At 40.6% G+C, this 19,696-nt stretch overlaps 2 protein-coding genes and 1 pseudogene across 8 annotated transcripts in view; 2 read left to right on the top strand and 1 right to left on the bottom strand.

Moving 5' to 3' along the window:
* CEP41 (centrosomal protein 41) overlaps positions 1-11,285 on the bottom strand; it is a 33,624-nt gene extending 22,339 nt beyond the window's left edge. The window contains exons 1-5 of one of the 4 annotated variants that reach the window (XM_085897430.1): positions 11,149-11,285; positions 10,922-10,985; positions 2,724-2,795; positions 2,442-2,557; positions 892-967 (exon numbers count right to left, since the gene is read on the bottom strand). In XM_085897430.1, the coding sequence (XP_085753556.1) occupies positions 892-967; positions 2,442-2,557; positions 2,724-2,795; positions 10,922-10,985; positions 11,149-11,190 (370 nt within the window). In that variant the 5' untranslated portion in view covers positions 11,191-11,285. The remainder of the gene's footprint in view (positions 1-891; positions 968-2,441; positions 2,558-2,723; positions 2,796-10,921; positions 10,986-11,148) is intronic. The other 3 variants (XM_085897432.1, XM_085897431.1, XM_085897433.1) reach the window with 3 other exon arrangements.
* On the top strand, positions 5,959-7,673 carry LOC147018089 (uncharacterized; annotated as a pseudogene).
* Positions 11,286-11,855: 570 nt separating the features above from the next.
* The window catches only part of MEST (mesoderm specific transcript), a 35,269-nt gene continuing 27,428 nt past the window's right edge, over positions 11,856-19,696 (top strand). Inside the window, exons 1-4 of one of the 4 annotated variants that reach the window (XM_085897422.1) lie at positions 11,856-12,058; positions 14,463-14,617; positions 18,929-19,008; positions 19,300-19,377. In XM_085897422.1, the coding sequence (XP_085753548.1) occupies positions 12,051-12,058; positions 14,463-14,617; positions 18,929-19,008; positions 19,300-19,377 (321 nt within the window). In that variant the 5' untranslated portion in view covers positions 11,856-12,050. Of the gene's footprint in view, positions 12,059-12,136; positions 12,319-14,029; positions 14,063-14,207; positions 14,282-14,462; positions 14,618-18,928; positions 19,009-19,299; positions 19,378-19,696 lie in introns of those variants that run through there. The other 3 variants (XM_085897421.1, XM_085897424.1, XM_085897423.1) reach the window with 3 other exon arrangements.

Here is a 19,696-nt window from a genome sequence, read left to right as displayed (position 1 = left end):
ACACAACGAAACGTTCTGTGTCCATTACTAATATGTTATGCATACGACCAACTCGCTATGAATACGTCCGAATTTAAAAAAAAAAAAACATCAAAAGTTCAACATCAGCCAGCGTTTTACATACATTTTAATACGTTGCCATCGCTGGCTAAAACGTCAAGGTGTGACCGGGCCTTAAGGATTGTCCACATAAACAGGTTTATCCCGACCGATGGCTTGGGTGATCCGGCAGTGGCTTTATAAAGCCTCCTGTGAGGTAACAGCACCAGTTTCCCACGGTCATGCTTTTTAACCATGCTCGGATTAATAGCCAAATGATGAATCGTGAACCAGCCGGCACAAGTTAATGAAAGTCATCGGATTTAATAAATGGGAGAGGGGAGATTGGAGGAGAGAAAAGCACATTTTTAAAGCAATTACAGAATCATTGTAAAGTACTGTAACAATCTATTAGATACAGTTTTTATTCCCCCACGCCCATGATAATTCGTTCGGCTTAAACGTTTACCTTATCTATTTAATTCACTCGACAAATAAAAGGACAGACTAGGGAATACACAAACAAAGATGATCGGCAAACCCAGCGGTAGAGTTTAGCAAGGAGTCTTGTGATGTGGAGTCTTGCTATCTTAGCAAGAGATAACAGAGGATGCAAGGATCACAATTAAATCTGTCCAGACATCACATACTTTGTACACACGTACTGTACCATACTCTTATGCTGAACATTTAATTATGAAATAACTACTACCCCTAAGCCTCCCATCACATCTCAGTAACAATATCACGATGCAGTGCACTTTGGACACAAAACAAAACTTCACAAGACACGTAAAGGTGGAGATACAAACTAAGGGAACTTCACCACACATATAGTTATATGCTTCTCACCTTTAGCTTCCGGCTCCGTGCCGTCTCCATCACAGTCAAGAGCGATTTCTTCTGCCAGAGATGCTACCTGCAGTACCTTCGCAAAGCAGAGTATACGACCAGAAGCTCAATCACCCTGAGCACTCAATCTCTCAATGCCAGTACAAAGCAAATGAATCTGTTGTTAATAATCTGAACAAAGCTGAACTCATACCATGCCACAATAAATGCTGCAAAACGTTTTTCATCTTCATATTTCTGGGGCTTTTTCATTGCTGAAATATCTGCTTACCCAACCAGATCCTGAATTGCTTTGTTTTTTTTTTTTCATTTTTATCTTGCCCAAATGAAGTTTTTGCAAGATATGTTTGTCAGCTTGTATGTTTTTTTTTGTTTGTCTGTAAGCACGTATAAAAAAAATTCTGTAGAGCACAGTTATCATTGGAAATTTTTGTAACTTCGCATATCAGAGGCCTATAGAGGTCCCTTTCAGTGCACAAAATTTTGAAGGTCAAGGTCAAAGGTCAAGGTCACTTTGTCACAAATCAGGGGAGTCGACAAAACCCTTATTTTTTTTGAGTAATTTTGATCGGATCGTCTTCAAACTTCATGGGAATATAGTTCATGGTCTGGCGCTCAGCTGATTAATTTTTGGTGGCGATTGGCCTTGACCTTCATGGTTAGCGCCTCAGGTCAAACATATTTGACCCCAAGGTCAAATTTTCAAGTTTTAGGAACCATATCGTGAAGTACCTCAAATTGAACACCTCGATGAGTGCTTTCTAGATATGTCAAGCTTGAGACATTATGACGTCATTTGGTGACGTTATGAGGCAAACGCATATTTTTCATGGTTACTCTGTAGAACGATTCTCATCGGAATCTCTCGTAGGCAGATATTCCTCAAGGAGTCGCTCCTGGTGGATAGCAGCTCTGTTCACCTCAGTGTGACCTTAAAGAAGTCACATGTGGTCACCTTTTGGCAAGATACGGGTCACCCTGCGGGTGACATTGATTTATCTTTCATATTTCTACAGCAGTACAATTTTGATGACGAAATGGCATTGTGCCAGAAGTTACAAATGTTTGACATCCATAAACAAGCAAATTATAATCATTCTTATTGTTAATACTGCAACAAAACACAACATACTCGCCTCTAAGCTGTCTAGGGTGGATTCAATTATCAGCCCAGCTATAAACTGTCATCCCGGTGTGTCACAGGCAGGGTGATTAATCAATGTATGGCCGTCCCTCAAATGGACATTAAACTTGGTGTCTCGTCTGCCGGCATCAGTTGGTGGATTAGGAAGTTAAATATCCCACGTCGTCCTTCGTGAAGGGTAGGCGAGCTATCGCTGGTACCATTGCAAAATTCCAAATTCCTGCCCTAACTACTGCTGGGAAAGCAATAGCAAACCAGACAGCATAACCCTTGGCAAGAAACTGCTCCGGCATCACTGAAGCTCTCGAAGAGAGTATGGTACATCTGAATTAGAAACAACATAACCATCCATTAACCAATTAATTAACCCAATGTCACGTCTTTGATGCACATGTAAACTACTGACCAGATGTGTAAAAGTAGACACTTTAATTCTCTTGAAGATCTCACCAGGGCGGTATCGATAATCTGCGGCCACAAACGCCCATCGAATGGACAGCGACAAAGTACAGCAAATACAGGCTGTTACATACGCATATTAAAAATTTACAAACAAAAGAAAGCTTGTGCAAAAAACCCTCACACTGTACAAGATCAGAAAAAAAATGAAATAAAATAATGTATTTCTAATACCTACGATCAACAATCAAAAATAAAATAAAAAATGAGAACCAAATATTTAACATACTTTTTCGAATCTCTTCCAATTTCTCCAAATACTTGGTGAGGCTGTTGCCTGCATGTGGGCACAGAACAGATGCTGCAGGTATAATACAGTTTGTTTTGGTACAACAGTCAAACATCAAAGAGGAGCCATGTGACAGATCGTGCAAAGCCAATGCACGTGCTGAAGCAGAGAGGAAAGGGTGGACATGGGGCACATGCAAAGAACATGTGGACAGGCAGGACAGCAAAAGGAAAACAGACAGGCACAGGACATTGAATTTGTTCATTTTCATTCCTGGTTTGAAGTGAGTTTCAGACAAAATTTTCTCTGCTGTAAGCTCATTTCAGCCTATCAGAGGCCTAATCCTCCCTCTGACCCATTATCCAGCCTGCTCACTCCTGTTTCCTCTTCTCCAATCATGGAGACCTGTACAAGACAATGTACAAAAATCCATCATGTACGTCCGTGTAGCCTTCCTTAGAGCATGTTCAAATAGAAGGGCAGGTAGAACGAATACCTCCGCCATGTAATGCCTGATCCAGTCGAACATACCAGGCCCAATATATTCTTGAAATATCATGCTATACCGTATTGTTACGGATTTGGAAACCTTGTGCACACAAACAGCCAGAGTCCCCGTTGTTCAGTTATTTCGATAAGTATGTGTAGTTAGAATCCATCCCCTTCTGTCTAATGGTAATTTCATGTGTGCGCGAAGAGTTATTTTTTTAGTTTGGTTTTTACAACAATTACTACTACATCCACTACAACGCCACCTTCCCTCGCTCGACCCAGTTGCCATTGCCCACGTGTTTTTGGCTGAGGGCGTGGGCGGAGCCTCCATCGCTTCGGATCGAGGCTCCGCCCCAAGGAAGGGCATGGACCATTTCCTCCAGCCAATGAGCGGAGGGCGAGCATGACACGCATGCCCCAGCCAATCGGGAGGTGACCACGAGTCGTCCGACAACCCCTCGTCCAATCAGGAGGCGAGTGGGAGGAGAAGTAGAGACCCCTCCCACCTGAGAAGAGTAGAGTGGTTGTCTGGACCAGTGTTCGGCAAAGAGGAGATCGTGGTGATTGCCGAGCGGTCTGTCGTGGCAGAGTGGTTGTCGAGCAGGGCTTTGCAGACGGTCGTGGTCGTGGTTGGAGCAGTCTGTGGTCCTCTGGAGGGAATGTCTGGTGACCGAGAAGCCAGTGTCATGGGCCGTGGACTTCGGTTTGTGGGTTCGAGTCGGTGTCACCGCACGAGGTGGGACAGGTACCCCAGCCCGGCCCTACCGAATAGACCCATGGGGTCCAGTTGTGTGTGTGTGTGTGTGTGTGTGTGTGTGTGTGTGTGTGTGTGTGTGTGTGTGTGTGTGTGTGTGTGTGTGTGTGTGTGTGTGTGTGTGTGTGTGTGTGTGTCCGTGGGCCCCGTCTTTAAGTAGGATTGTTAAGTGCTTTTGCTCATTGTACATTGCCTGCCTTTTGTTCATGATAACTCAACTCTGTGTTCCCCTCCCCGATTATTCTTTGTAAAATAAACCCGTTAAATGTACCAGCTCGTTTTCTGTGCTTTCCTTCATTGGCCAAGCAAGGTGCGTATTGAGAAATAGTAAAGCCGTTCGTGCCGTAAATTGTTCATTTGGCCCGGCGCGGCTTTGGTAACTTCCGCTCGGTTACACTGGATCCGAGTCTGTGATAGCGACTCGATTTGGACAAAGTCGGTCGAGGGTGTGGTTTCCCCGGTAGTTGGACGGCATGAGTACTTAGGTAAATTGGAATTAGACAAGTGGACCCTACCTCACGCAGTCAAAATATTGGCAACCACCATCCTCTAAGTGACCCATGAACTTTTGGAGTTGTCCGAGAGTCACGACCTAAATTCCGGGTGTTCGGTGGGAGACTACTCCACTGCTCCACCTGGTGGTCTTTCATCGCCGTCGAACCCCAGCCCACAACAATATATCGTTTTTGGCCATATTTATCCACGGTGAAGAATCTCATTGAAAATTAAAAAATTCTCGTATCCAGATCTAGACTTGGATCTTCACCAAAATCGAATCAATTCAGCCTTGTCACACGCCCAACCGGTCCACCAAATTTCATGTGGATCCATCCACAACTTTGAGATATCCTGCACCCAAATAAACAAACAAATGAAAAATCACTCACAGAATGACATTTGGCAAAATGGAACAGCACTTGGTGGAGCGCATACCTCCGCTAGGCTGAATAGTTTACATTTTGTATCCCACTGACAAGTCGGATCTGAATCCAGACCTTAACCAAAATCGATTTGGCTTGTTCCTGTCACCAAACAAACTCATCCACCTAGTTTTGTCATAACTTGTTCACAACTTTTTGAGATCTCATGCTATACATAGTTTTTAGCCCCATCTTTCAATGGTGAAGAATCACTTGAAAATTTCTCGAATCCGGATTCGGATCTTCACCAAAATCAAATCATATAGTCCTTGTGGCACACCCATTATGTCCACCAAGTTTTAACCGAATCCTTCCACAACTTTTTGAGATATCATGCAATTTCGTTTTTGGCCTCATCTCGAAATGGTGAAGAATCAGTTTAAATTAAATGATTATTGTATCCAGATCTGGATTCGGATATTCACCAAAATCGATTCAATTATTCCTTGTGGCATTCCCAACTTTCCACCAAGTTTTGTTTGAATCTGTCCATAACCTTTTGAGATATTGTAGTCTATATTGTTTTTAGCTCTGTCAATGGTGAAGAATCACTTTAAAAATTCTCGGATCTTCACCAAAATTAAGCGTTGCTGTCCTTGGCTGCTCACCTAAATACAAAAAAATAAAATAAAAAAAATTCAGAACACATGCTTGAAAACTGTGGCCAAAATCGTGTGACAGACAGACACAAACGCTACAGACCAACATACTTGGCGAAATTTTTTTTTCACCAAGTAACAAACAGACAGAGGTGAAAACATCACCTCCTTCAGTGGTGGAGGTAAATATTTATTAAGTGCTTATGCTTTGTCCTTGTTAGTTTGAGCTTAACCTCCATCCCCGAAGTCAAAGACTCCAACATGGACAGTTCCGCAGAGCTTATATGGAGTCTCTATCAAGTGATTCCAATGTCAATCGAAGGAATCGAACCATGTTTATAAGACTATAGGTACCTACTACCATCACTAGCTTTGATATATTCGTGATAGTCATTTGTCAATGTGTTTTAAGATATTTTTTAACCCTTTTTTATCTCTCTTTCCATTTCAGATTGGAACTGACTAACATCATGATGGAAGCGGTCAATCTTAGCGCCGCGACTGATGCTGCGGTTGAGTTTGATGAGGAGCTTTGTATTATTTGCCAAGAGTACACCCAAGACAAGCTGGTGTGTACACAACATGGGTGCGATCAGATTATATCCGCAAGTGAGACACGACAAGATGCGGTGCTCGCAAGGTTGAAGAAGTTGATGCATTGTGCTCTATTCAATTATCACGTCACAAATGCGTGCTACAAGGGCTACACAAATAGCACCAAAATTGCCAAGCTTAAGGAGAAGCAGAAAGAAGCATTGAAGCAATCTGTGCCCTCTGGTGATGATGCGTCAACCCAGTCACCAACACCTACTACAACTCGTTCACAGTCAAACAGCATGCGAACACCGGCTTGTGTGGCACATGGTCGTGCCACTGTGTACTATCAGTATACATGAGTCATATGTGGCAACAAGTCAGTCAACCGTGACCACCAAATATCGAATCTGCGAGAGCAACCGAGCAAAGATATTCCTAGATGCGACCGTCTACTTCCAGGATGATGTTTTCCGTCGAACTTGTGACCTTCAAGACGAACATGCTGTGTATGGGGCTGATATTTATTGTCACAACCAGTGCATGTGCAAATATATTCAGCAGTATGAACGCTCCAGAACGCTTAGTGCCCCTGTACAACTCGATGCCAAGCAGCGGGTGTGGAATGAGATGGGTCTGAGTGCTGGCAAGGGTTATGAACTTTCTACTATTCGAGACCAGATGAACAGCCGCCTAGGAGGTAAAGGTAATGTCCAGAATAGGGATGTGAAGGTCCTCCTCTACAAGCAGGTCAACGACCTGATAGACTTTGCTTACTCAGATTCTCAAGAAAATGCCTCATGGTATTCTATGTGCTGGGTAATGCTCAAGGCAAATGTACTTGCTGAGCGTATCCGATCAGTGAATCCCATGCAATTCGTAGCAGCTCAATTCAGAGCATGCTTGCACGACTACGACTTCGACTTAGATGATCGCTTCTGTGATGCCCAAGATTTAAAGCGAGCCTAGTCAAAGATGAATATCCCAGAGTTTTATATCCTGCAGTTTTATGGCCATTTGTTTAATTTCAATCCAGCCACATACAGGGCCGCAGCTGACCAAGTAATAACAAGTGACATGCAGGAAGATGTTGATTATGTAGACCAGGAGGAACAACAGGTGCCACGCAAAGATGGTTCTCTTTCAATCCAGCGATGTCAGAAAATACAGACCATGTTCCAGCACATGTTCTACATTCACCATTCTGGCAGAAAAAGAACACCAATGTCTGTATTGAATGCCGAGTTTGCCCACAGTCTAGGACGTGGTGGCAAAATCGATGTCACCTCACTGAATCGACAGGCACTGGCCATGAGCTGCACTGAACTCCGCCAGTACCAGCATGACCTGGCCGCTTTCACTGTCAACCAAAATGAAGCGGACATGAAGTTGCCTTCCCATTTTGACCCAGGGAACTTCACATCAGCAGCAATGGACAACTGGGACCACGAAGGAGCAAATTCATCTGAACAAGATACGGTGTGTGTCCTCTTACCAGCATAAGCCTAAGGCCGTCTTATCCAAACCAAGGCGCTCTGACACATCTGTAGTTCATGGTCCGAAAGCCCTAAAGGAAGTATTGCCATGTCAGCAGCTTCAAGAATTTGGAGAAAATCTGAAATTTCTGCAAGTGCATGAAGTTGCAAGATGATGCCTGCACCAATCCATATAATTAGATCTGATATGGTGGAAGTTTACACAAATTCATTGTGATGTGGGTGTTAAACTTAAGAAATTTGTGTGACATGGCAGTTGTGTAACAGTAAAACCTGTATTCCTTTTTTAGCAAAAACGTATCATCTAAAATAATAAAATGACCGAAGAGATATTGAGGATTACAAATTTCAGACCTGATTTGGTTTCTCCGGAAGAGCTTCAGAGTCGCTATCATCTAAACCAGTTCTCAAATCGACTAAATATTGCTTTTTGCGCGTTCCCCAGCCCAAAAATCCTCTATTTAAATATTTGCCAAAATCGCTCAATAAATCGCCGAGATATGACCGGTATGGTTTCTCGCCCGACAGGCAACTTTTGGGGCAAGCTGGGCAAAATCTGTAGGGATTTCGAGCGAGAACCCAATTTTTTTTTTAAAGCCTCGGACCTATATAATATATATATATATATATATATATATATATATATATATATATATATATATATATATATATATATATATATATATATATATATATATATATATATATATATATATATATATATATATATATATAGGGCCTATATATAAAGCCTAACAACTACCATATAAAAATGGATTTTCCCCTATACATATAAATGCATACAACTCTTTCCCAGGCCCAGGAGTATGCAACTTCTTCTCTGAAACCACACACACGAGTTCGATCAAACTTGATCACAACCTTCATCACCCGTGATGTATCAAAGTTTGCTCATGGTATTAAAAAAACAAAACAAACAACCTTCTTCCTCGTTACATATTTTGTGGGTCATCCACACCTACCAGCAGTTCTCTGGTTATCTTATCCAGGTACTACCAGGTGAACACCCAGGGGGTATTTCCCATATTTCTGTTTTTGAATCTTACCGTTGCTGTATCGCCAAAACCCCTTGATGTCCGAGTTGAAGCTATGTACCAGGGAGTCCTCATACTCTTCCTTCTAGTTGTGTCTGTGTGGTATTTCGAAGTTCATCTTTCACTTTGATGTACGTATCATAGTCATGGTCACTTTCAGAAGTTGGTGCTTTGTCTTCTGGAGAACAAGAGCTTCTCTCATCATGTACTTGTCCAGTTTGCTCATCACTTCAGTTTGGAATGCTTCCCATGTTTGGACGCAGTTCATGTTCTCAATTTTCTCCTACCAGATGATGTCACTTAATTTCCCATTCATTGCATCGTAGTTCCCTTTATGATAATCAACTTTACAAGTACGTGGCCGTATGTGCAAAAAAAAAAAAACACTTTCAAAATCGTGCCAGAAACAGCAACCACACAGGCCGTTCCTTTGCTCTCCTAAACGACGACTGGATTGGAGCATTGTGTTTATCTATAAATGCACATAAGAAATCGAGAAATTATTAGAATACAGGAAGTCATCACTATCCGGAAGTGGTGCGTGCCCGTACGGAATGTTCACATGCATTGAAGTAACAACTGCTGTGATACTTCCACACACAGAGTTTGTAAAAAGGGTCATTCCATGTCAAATCATCAAAGAATCTGCAATCATCTCTCAGATTTTTGTAAAACTTTGGAAATCAATTGGGACCCATGAAAAACGGCAAGAACTCAAATATTTTTGCTAACAGCCTCTTAATTAGTGAGATACAGACTAACGAACTTTGGACCAATTAGCACGACGTCGCGAATTCAAATGGCCATATCTCTAAAAGTATGACACCTGGAGAGCTGGTTTTGGTGTCATTTTAAAGGTATTTTCATGCCCTATGAATTTGTCTGGGCAACATTTTCCTACCTCCAACCACAAAATATAAACTTCAATCATGAATCCCCAAAAAAAATGTATCCTTCAAATTTCCTCAAATTCATCACAGAGGTACCTTATGATGTCAAGAAGCTTCCACATAAATTTTGTGATGGGCACTCCAATAGTTTCTGAGATATGAGCAATAATGTACATGTACGTATGGCATATAGGTTCGAAAATCAGCATTTGTAATGTATTATACAATCAATAAGTGAGTTCAAGTACACAGTGTTCACTAACCTGACTGAGGATTTCCATTTCCTCTTCAATGCAGCAACAGCAGCACTTGTTTCTTCCCCTCAGGCCCAGTTGAAAATGAAAGTATATGATACTTCAAAGCAATTGATGGTCGTTCCCTGTGTTCCCTGTCATGGCTCGGTTAGAATGATTGTATAATACATTACAAATGCTGATATTCGAACCTATATGCCATACATACATGTACATTATTGCTCATATCTCAGAAACTATTGAAGTGCCCATCACAAAACTTATGTGGAAGCTTCTTGACATCATAAGGTACCTCTGGGATGAATTTGAGGAAATTTGAAGGATACATTTTTTGGGGATTCACGATTGAAGTTTATATTTTGTGATAACTTTTTTGTGGTTGGAGGTAGGAAAATGTTGCCCAGACAAATTCATAGGGCATGAAAATACCTTTAAAATGACACCAAAACCAGCTCTCTTGGTGTTATACTTTTAGAGATATGGCCATTTGAATTCGCGACGTCGTGCTAATTAGTCCAAAGTTCGTTAGTCTGTATCTCACTAATTAAGAGGCTGTTAGCAAAAATATTTGAGTTCTTGCCGTTTTTCATGGGTCCCAATTGGTTCCCAAAGTTTTACAAAAATCTGAGAGATGACGGCAGATTCTTTGATGATTTGACATGGAATGACCCAAAATCCAAATTAAAATCAAGTTTACCTCCCTGTCTTTGCTTGCTATGACATTCGCTGCCATTGACCATTGCCACTCCTACGCCACGGTAACTAAATGGTGCCCTTTCCCTATCGGCCACGCCTACGCAGCAACGTGTCCTGTCATTGGTTGGTAAATAAATGGCCACAACTTGGGAACGAGTTGTCCGATTAATATCAAACCTTGAAAAGGCACATCCACAGGTCCCCAGCAATATAGCTGGCAAGTTTCAATTAGATCGGAACAATGGTTGTCGAGAAACAGCGAACACACACACACACACACACACACACACACACACACACACACACACACACACACACACACACACACACACACACACACACACACACACACACACACACACACACACACACACACACACACACACACACACACACACACACACACACACACACACACACACACACACACACACACACACACACACACACGAAATACGCACTGTACAGGTATAGCCATGGCAACTGTATACACTGCAATGTACAGTACCGGTATCGACCCGTGCCTTGACGTGGCGAAATTTCGGATTCTCAGGAATCCTTTTGTTCAGAACCTGCGAAGGATAAACACAAGTGGGGGGGGGGGGTTACAGAGAAGGGGGGGAAGCGAATGGGGGTAAACATTAAAACAGACATTTTTAGTCAAAGAAGAATGAACATCGTAAGGGACTGATTATTATTATTATTATTATTATTTTAATTTGAGGATCCACTCACGTCTTTTTTCCCTTGAGGACGCCCAGATCCACGCCAAGCCATTATTTACCGGCCGCGAGCGTAAAACCAAAGCGAACGCTCATTGAGCAGTAGTCTGAATGTTTTTTTTTTTTGTTTTTTTTTTTAAAGGTTTTCCATTTTTCAGCACGGTAGTGATTGATACATCGGGTAACAACATATATCTCGAACAAAAATGATTCCACAAGATATAAGCAATTTCGGCATTAAAAATATATATATTTCAAATTTGCCGTTGGAGTTACCACCTGTTGTCCTCCATTGGACCAATCAGAGAACGGACAACGACGTCTGACGTCGCGACAGAGATACCATGGTAACGGTAACCACAGCGGCAAGGAGAGTCGGAATTATAATTCCTGCCTTTATTCACTCTCGTTTCTCTTCATTCACCCACAGTCCTTTCACATGATGTTTTCTGCAGGTTCACATTCAAAACGATAATTATAATTCCACAATATTTGCGTACATAATAAATATACGGTACCAATCCGAATGGTCGGGCGGGTTTATTTATTTATTTAATTTTTATTTTAAAGCTTTATTAAAACTCCATTAAAATATTTATTTATTATTTATTGTTAAGCTTTATTAAAACACTATATTATAATACTTATGCGGCAATTTTTCTTTCAAGATAGTTTGACGAATGTTGTATTTCCGGCGGAATATTTTTGAATGGGCGGTTTCCTCGTCTTCAGGTGTTCACGATTTTTCGCAGGAACCACTTCCTGGTTCAGTTACTTTCCCTGTGTATATGTATTTCGAGGATAAGTTTGAATCTCATTCACCATTATAAAACAACGGGATTAAATGTGAAAAGAACTCCGAGATCTTGAGAAATCGGATCTTTCTCTCTGCTATGTGTGTTCGTCGGGCTCAACATGCAAATGTGAGCTACATACACACCGTTACATACACAGATTATACTGGGATGTGTTCCGTTACCAAGCGGCTTGTAGAGCGCTCGCCAAGCGGCTTAAGCACCCAAACACTCCCTTCAAAAGATTGATAAGGAACAACTGGCTCGACGAGCTGATCGGTAATGGAACACACACCCCTGGTGGAAACTTGGTCGACAGGTTGGATGTTTGGCAAAGGGAGAATTGATTTGATTTCGGTGAAGATCCGAATCCAGACGCGGCCTATCAAGTGGGATACTAAACTTGAACTGTTCAGCATGGTAGAGATATGCGTTCCATTGATGCTGTTCCACTTCCAATTGCAACCACATGATATTTTGTACGTTTTCTTGGTATGATGGAACATCTTTCTGCACAAAAAAAATGTCACCACGAGTTCCCTTTAAACAAGGAGCTTCAGCTTAGGAGGAGGACGTTTGGTCCTTCGTGTCTGTGCTGTGCTTGCCAACACCTGGTTATTATTTAATTATTTATTTAAAAATCATGGTATCTAAAAGCATTGATTTGTATAAACCTTGTTTTTCAACTGGAATGTCATGTCATGCGCTTGTCTGAGTGAGGAACATTAAAAATTTTTTTTAATTAATTAATTAATTAATTAGTAACCGGCGCAGCAAGACGACTTGATTGGAGGAAGGGAAGTGTTGAAGACTGATGTAGAAGTTTTCAAAAATGTATGTATCTCGTATCATTTCAAAAAAATCTATCTCGTGCAAAAAAAAAGGTAAATTCTGTCCCAATGGCAGCAAGATTATTTATTTATTTATTTATAACCGGTGCAGCAAGACAACTTGATTGGAGGAAGGGAAGTGTTGAAGACTGATGTAGAAGTTTTCAAAAATGTATGTGTCTCGTATCATTTCAAAAATCAATCTCGTGCAAAAAAAAGGTAAATTCTGTCCCAATGGCAGCAAGATTATCTATCTATCTTTCTATCTATCTATCTATCTATCTATCTATCTATCTATTTGTTTGTTTGTAACCGGTGCAGCAAGACGACTTGATTGGAGGAAGGGAAGTGTTGAAGACTGATGTAGAAGTTTTCAAAAATGTATGTATCTCGTATCATTTCAAAAAAATCTATCTCGTGCAAAAAAAAAGGTAAATTCTGTCCCAATGGCAGCAAGATTATTTATTTATTTATTTATAACCGGTGCAGCAAGACAACTTGATTGGAGGAAGGGAAGTGTTGAAGACTGATGTAGAAGTTTTCAAAAATGTATGTGTCTCGTATCATTTCAAAAATCAATCTCGTGCAAAAAAAAGGTAAATTCTGTCCCAATGGCAGCAAGATTATCTATCTATCTTTCTATCTATCTATCTATCTATCTATCTATCTATCTATTTGTTTGTTTGTAACCGGTGCAGCAAGACGACTTGATTGGAGGAAGGGAAGTGTTGAAGACTGATGTAGAAGTTTTCAAAAATGTATGTATCTCGTATCATTTCAAAAAAATCTATCTCGTGCAAAAAAAAAGGTAAATTCTGTCCCAATGGCAGCAAGATTATTTATTTATTTATTTATAACCGGTGCAGCAAGACAACTTGATTGGAGGAAGGGAAGTGTTGAAGACTGATGTAGAAGTTTTCAAAAATGTATGTGTCTCGTATCATTTCAAAAATCAATCTCGTGCAAAAAAAAGGTAAATTCTGTCCCAATGGCAGCAAGATTATCTATCTATCTTTCTATCTATCTATCTATCTATCTATCTATCTATCTATTTGTTTGTTTGTAACCGGTGCAGCAAGACTACTTGATTGGAGGAAGGGAAGTGTTGAAGACTGATATGTAGAAGTTTTCAAAAATGTATGTATCTCGTATCATTTCAAAAAAATCTATCTCGTGCAAAAAAAGGTAAATTCTGTCCCAATGGCAGCAAGATTATTTATTTATTTATTTATAACCGGTGCAGCAAGACAACTTGATTGGAGGAAGGGAAGTGTTGAAGACTGATGTAGAAGTTTTCAAAAATGTATGTGTCTCGTATCATTTCAAAAATCAATCTCGTGCAAAAAAAAGGTAAATTCTGTCCCAATGGCAGCAAGATTATCTATCTATCTTTCTATCTATCTATCTATCTATCTATCTATCTATCTATCTATCTATTTGTTTGTTTGTAACCGGTGCAGCAAGACTACTTGATTGGAGGAAGGGAAGTGTTGAAGACTGATATGTAGAAGTTTTCAAAAATGTATGTATCTCGTATCATTTCAAAAAAATCTATCTCGTGCAAAAAAAGGTAAATTCTGTCCCAATGACAGCGAGATTATTTATTTATTTATTTTCGTACATTGGAATTCTGAAACGATGATTGGCTAAGTTTCTCGTTTTATGACACGCACGTCTGTCTGTCTGTCTGTCTGTCTGTTCAGGAGTTCCAAAGGGTGTTTTTGGTTTGCTGTTTTCCTGCTGCCTCTCCTGGCAGTGTATGTGAATCTGCCTGCCCCACCTCTCACCCCGACGCTGTTGCAATGGCAAGACTCGGGACGCTTTTTCATTTTCGAGCAACACAGAATCTTTTACAAAGGTGTGCGAGAGATCTTTGACAGATGAGCAAATGCATCATGATTATACCTTGGAACTTAACTTTCATATAATTGCTTGGCATTTCAAGAAGCGAACGCCTAGTTTTGCTTCATGCCTACAAGCTGGTCATCCACTAAGGTGGTGCTTTCTCCAGGTGCCGATTGTTCATGAGCGAGGGGTGTATGGCTTTGAAAAGCGATGTTTTTTTTTTTTCTTTTTCGTCTTCTATCATTCTCCATCAGTGTGACCACTCCTCATTTTCATAAATGCCAAGGTGAGCCAATGAAAAAAGCCAAGAATTCACAAGGTTTCGGAAAAGCGATGATAATAGGAAACCTATACGCCAAGAAAACCTATAGAAAACCAAGACACCAAGGTGAACAACGAATAGCCAAGATCTTGTGAAAAAAGCCAAGGAGTGGTCACACTGTTCTCCATAGCTTGGTGTTGGCTTAGTGGTTAGCATAGCTGGCTTGGGATCCTAGAGTCCTGAGTTCGAGCCCAGTTTTCCACTGAATTAACACCAGGGGGTTGACTCGGCCTGTCATCCTTCCGAGGTCGGCGAAATGAGTACCATTGTACTGGTCCCGGTGTACCATATCGCTGTGTGTCGTAAGAGGCGATCAGGGTTGGTGTCAGGAAGGGCATCCGGCCATAAAAACATTGCCTCAAGGAGGAACCATGATTGCATGGAGCCCACAAAAAGCTAGCCCCTGCTCAGCAGGATGAAAAATGGCTGTAAAAAGGCTGGGTTTTTTCTATCATTCTCCACGAAAATTATGCAACTATATAGAAAATTGTATGTTAGAAATGGTTTGTCGGTGTTGTCACTTTCCAGGTTTAAGCAAACACTCAGATGCAATGGGGGAATAAAGCTTGTTATTGTTAAATGCTGTTTTCATTCATTTTTCAAAGTAGATTTTCATCGTCTAATGTTGAATGACATTCCTCCATGTGATGCTTTTAATCCTTTAGAGCGGAACCCAAATGCTCAGCCCACCTCGATGCTCATCTATCCCTTGATGCCCTACAAAATAGATGTCTTTTTTTTTTCTGATTTCCAAATTATAAAGAAGGTCAGTCTGCAATTAAAAGTCGGAATCTTCTTCTTCTTCTTTCGATTAGCCGTGATGTCACACTCGAGAGTCGACCGTCATATCCATCTCCGGGTTACATCGCAGTAAGATTTAACTCAAATGGTGAATAATTTTCGATTTTCCACAAATATGTCGAGTCGACGTGTCCTTGGTGCTTGTAACGTAACATGGATCCATGCTACACTAATGGCCGAAAGACCCTAAGGTTGCCAAAAATTGGACGAGGTTTGTCCGAAATACCCGCGTGTGGATCGGGCTGAGAAAATGTTTGCTTTTGTGCTCTGAACATGTTACAGAACACTGTTTTAAAACAACATAGATGGATAGATCTTGAGGCTATCTGTCATGATTGAGAGAGGATACCATACCCACAATTAAGCGGAAGAAATAGCCGTCGCTCAAAACTAACACCATCACTACCCAGCTCCCAGCACGTGTACATGGGCGATTTGAATGGTGAATCGAACACCTGTTGCCATTGTCTGGCAGTTGCCATAATAGCACCTGAAAATAATTGTCTGTTGTCAACACAAATTTCGACACAGCAAATGAGCCACCATCTATTTATAGTGAAGAGAAAGTATGTATGTATCACCTACTCCGAGAGGATTTGACCGAGGATGCTAAAACTTACAGGGTCTTCACCCCCACAATACTCAACACCACCCCACACCCCTCCCCCTCCACGTCCCCCCACAATACCCACTACCATCCTGCAACATACATGTTGTATGTTTACAAGACTTGTATGAAATGGGACGATTCTGGAACATGCAAGACACCTGGTCAGCCTGCGACGGTGGGACAAAGCAGTCATCACCCATTTTGTCTGGCATCCGTGCTGTCGGGCGATGATCGTTGTTTCTGCTCGAATAATATATAAATGAATTTATCAATTAATACAAAATCTTCTCTCCCTTATAAACTTTCAATTGAATGAAAAATCAAACACGACCGAGCCGAAGTGATCATGTGACCAGCATTTTCATCTTCACGAACACTTTCCCCTTCTTCCTCTGAATCACTCGCACAAAGCTTGAAACAATATGGCTCCACAATTTCCACGAAAGTGTTTCCATTACTAATTTTGTCTCCAACCGTTTCTTCAAAATCCCACTGATCAGTTTCAACATTCTGAGAACCATCAGTGTTGCTAATGATGGTGGAATCAGTATCGAAATCCGAGCTCGGCATGCACCGTTTCTTTATGTAAAGCCACTGTTCGGATCAATATGGCTTCACGGTGTGAGGTCACTGGCGAAATCGAAAATAGATACTCCAGGGCTTATTTCCGCCATTTCATGATTGGCAAAAAAAATTCAAATATATTCTCCTCCCCCCCCCCCCCATTTTCAAATTAGACCGTGATTAATGATTCTCAATGGTTTTCAGAAAAAAATATTGCGTTTCAGATCCTTTTTAAACCTTTACCTTTCTTCCATTGGGTTTGTGACACTGACGAAATGATTCAATTTCCGAGAATTTTAAAAGTGATTTTTTCATCACTGAGAAGGTCAAAAACGACATACAGCAGGTTATCTCAAAAAGTTGTGGACGGATTCGGACGAAGCTTGGTGGGCAGGTTGGGGATGTAACGAGGAAGATTTGATTCCATTTTGGTGAAGATCCAAATCCGGATCCAAGAATTTATTAAGTGTTTCTTCACCATTTGAGTGATTGGGTTAAAACGATGCATACAGTAGTAGCATGATATCTCAAAAAACTATGGACGGATTCGGACAAAACTTGGGGGGATGAGTTGGTTAGGTGACAAGAACAAGCCAATTTGGTTCAGGTCTGAATCCAGATCCAGCCTATCTGTGGGATACAAAACGTAAACTAATCAGATTGGTGGAGGTATGAGCTCTACCGAGTGCCCTTCTAGTTGATTATTATGTCGTTGTACCTTTATTTACACTTTACAGGAACTGTATTCAACCATGTACTGTCTTTCTTTATGTTAGAATTAGGTTTGGACTGGAAGTTTCTGCCGAGGAACGCATCTTCAATTCATAATGGGATTGCCTCTGGGAAAATAGTTAACCTCCGCCATCGAAGATGGATGGAGGTTACTGTTTTCACCCCTGTCTGTTTGTTTGTGAACAGTGTTACGGAAAAACTCCTGGGCGGATTTCAACGAAACTTGGTGGGTGGGGGGGGATTAGGTATGGTCCAAGGATCATGCCATTAGATTTTGGACTTTGTCCAAAAAATTTTTTCGATTTTATTTGAAAAATATTTTTTTTTTTTTTTTTTTTTGCATTTCTACATGTTTTAAGTGATTTCCAACCCCCCAAAAAAATTTGTTAGAGAAAAAAACAAACAAATTTTGCAACTTTTTTTCAAAAAAATTTGGATTTTTTTTTTTTTTTGGCATTCCTACATGCGTGTCGATCTAGTTTAGTTTATTCAATCGTGGTTCAGTAGAGTCTGATCCGTTTTGACCGACAATGAATAGGATATCAGGTTCACTTAAGTGACCCAGCAGTATTGGCGGCGGAGGTTTTGCACTCTACCGAGTGCTCCCCCTCTAGTTTTCTATTTGTTTTTTTCATTTTACATTCAGTTTTTTGGGGAATGCAATTGGAGCGTAAATTGAGGAGTTCCTGTACTTTGGCTCTGAATTTGTCCCAATCTTGTATGTGCAGAGAGGAATGGGATATTTTTTTTTCTCTGCCTGCTTGTCTGGCAGTAAAATAAAATTGAAAATGATTCCAAACAGAAAACTTACTATTTTTAAGGACGTCATAAAGGACACAAACAACAATCATGAATAACTAATGTAACATGCTAAATAAGGGGGTGGAAAGACTCTGCATCAACAGTGGTAAACTTCCAGAATTTTTTTTTTTATACAACCTTTAAAATCTTTATTCATTTCAATTGAATGACACTTGAACATTGCAGAACACAAATAGCCTTTTTGACACTTTCAAAACCCTTCCGTTTAGCAGTACTTGGACAAAATATTACGGCATTTTACAGCATCACGACCAATCAAATTTGCTGCTCATGTTCTCAAGAAAGCATGGGGTAATGTGTTTTATGAACTCTCTAGCTTTCAGATTTGATCATCGCTTTGTTTTCCAAAATAGTAATGTATGCATTTGAAAATCCGAAATCCAAGCATTTATTTTCTGAATTATCAACCAAGTCCTAGATAAAGAGACCAGCACTAGTCCACTTCATCAATTTGCTTTTGTTTTGACCTTCAGAGGTACGTGGCTATCCAGGCAACGGAGATGCTCTCATTCTGCTTCATGGTTTCCCCACCTCCAGCTATGATTGGTCCAAGGTCGGAAAGCACTATCCTTCATGTGTAAATGTTCTTTAATATCTGCCAAAATTCAGAAAATGTGTGCCTTTCATGTCCTGTAGGAAAAGCTAATTATATAATGCTATATTGGTATCTGAAAAACATTCTCAATCAAGTTGATTCACGATTTTTTTTTTACTGCACAGTAGTTTTTGCTGCCTCACACAAGGCAGCATAGAAAAATTTTGTTTTGCTCTTCTTGATGCAACTCTGTTTATGATGGTCTTGAGGTGATTCATGAGACTTGAATCTGTCCTGTGCTTACTGCAGGTATGGGATGTATTGAGTCAGAGATTTACACGTGTCATCTTGCTGGACTTCCTGGGCTTTGGTTTTAGTGCAAAACCGGTAGGTGATGTAACGGCATGTGATGAGCCTTAAATGAGTGATGGGGAAATGTTGCAACCACAATTCATATTTTATCGCATTATTTAAACAGCTTAATTTCCATAATTTTTTTTTAATAGTTGGAGATTATTAACTGGTGTCACAGTAATTGCATTAACCACCAACAGGTGGATGGAGGTTATTTTCACCCCTGGCTGTCTTTGTTTGTTACTTGCGAAAATCGAAGATTTTTCAAGTCTCTTGGATGCGTGCATTATTCTGTCTGTCTGTCTGTCTGTTTGTTATTTTTTATCGCCTCGAGGTCATGATTTTAAACCGA

The sequence above is a fragment of the Eptatretus burgeri genome, chromosome 10, assembly GCF_056783735.1.
Source record: "Eptatretus burgeri isolate ZD-2024b chromosome 10, Ebu_testis_v1, whole genome shotgun sequence".
In the NCBI taxonomy this organism is placed as follows: domain Eukaryota; kingdom Metazoa; phylum Chordata; class Myxini; order Myxiniformes; family Myxinidae; genus Eptatretus; species Eptatretus burgeri.
This window is presented reverse-complemented; position numbering and strand designations above follow the sequence as displayed.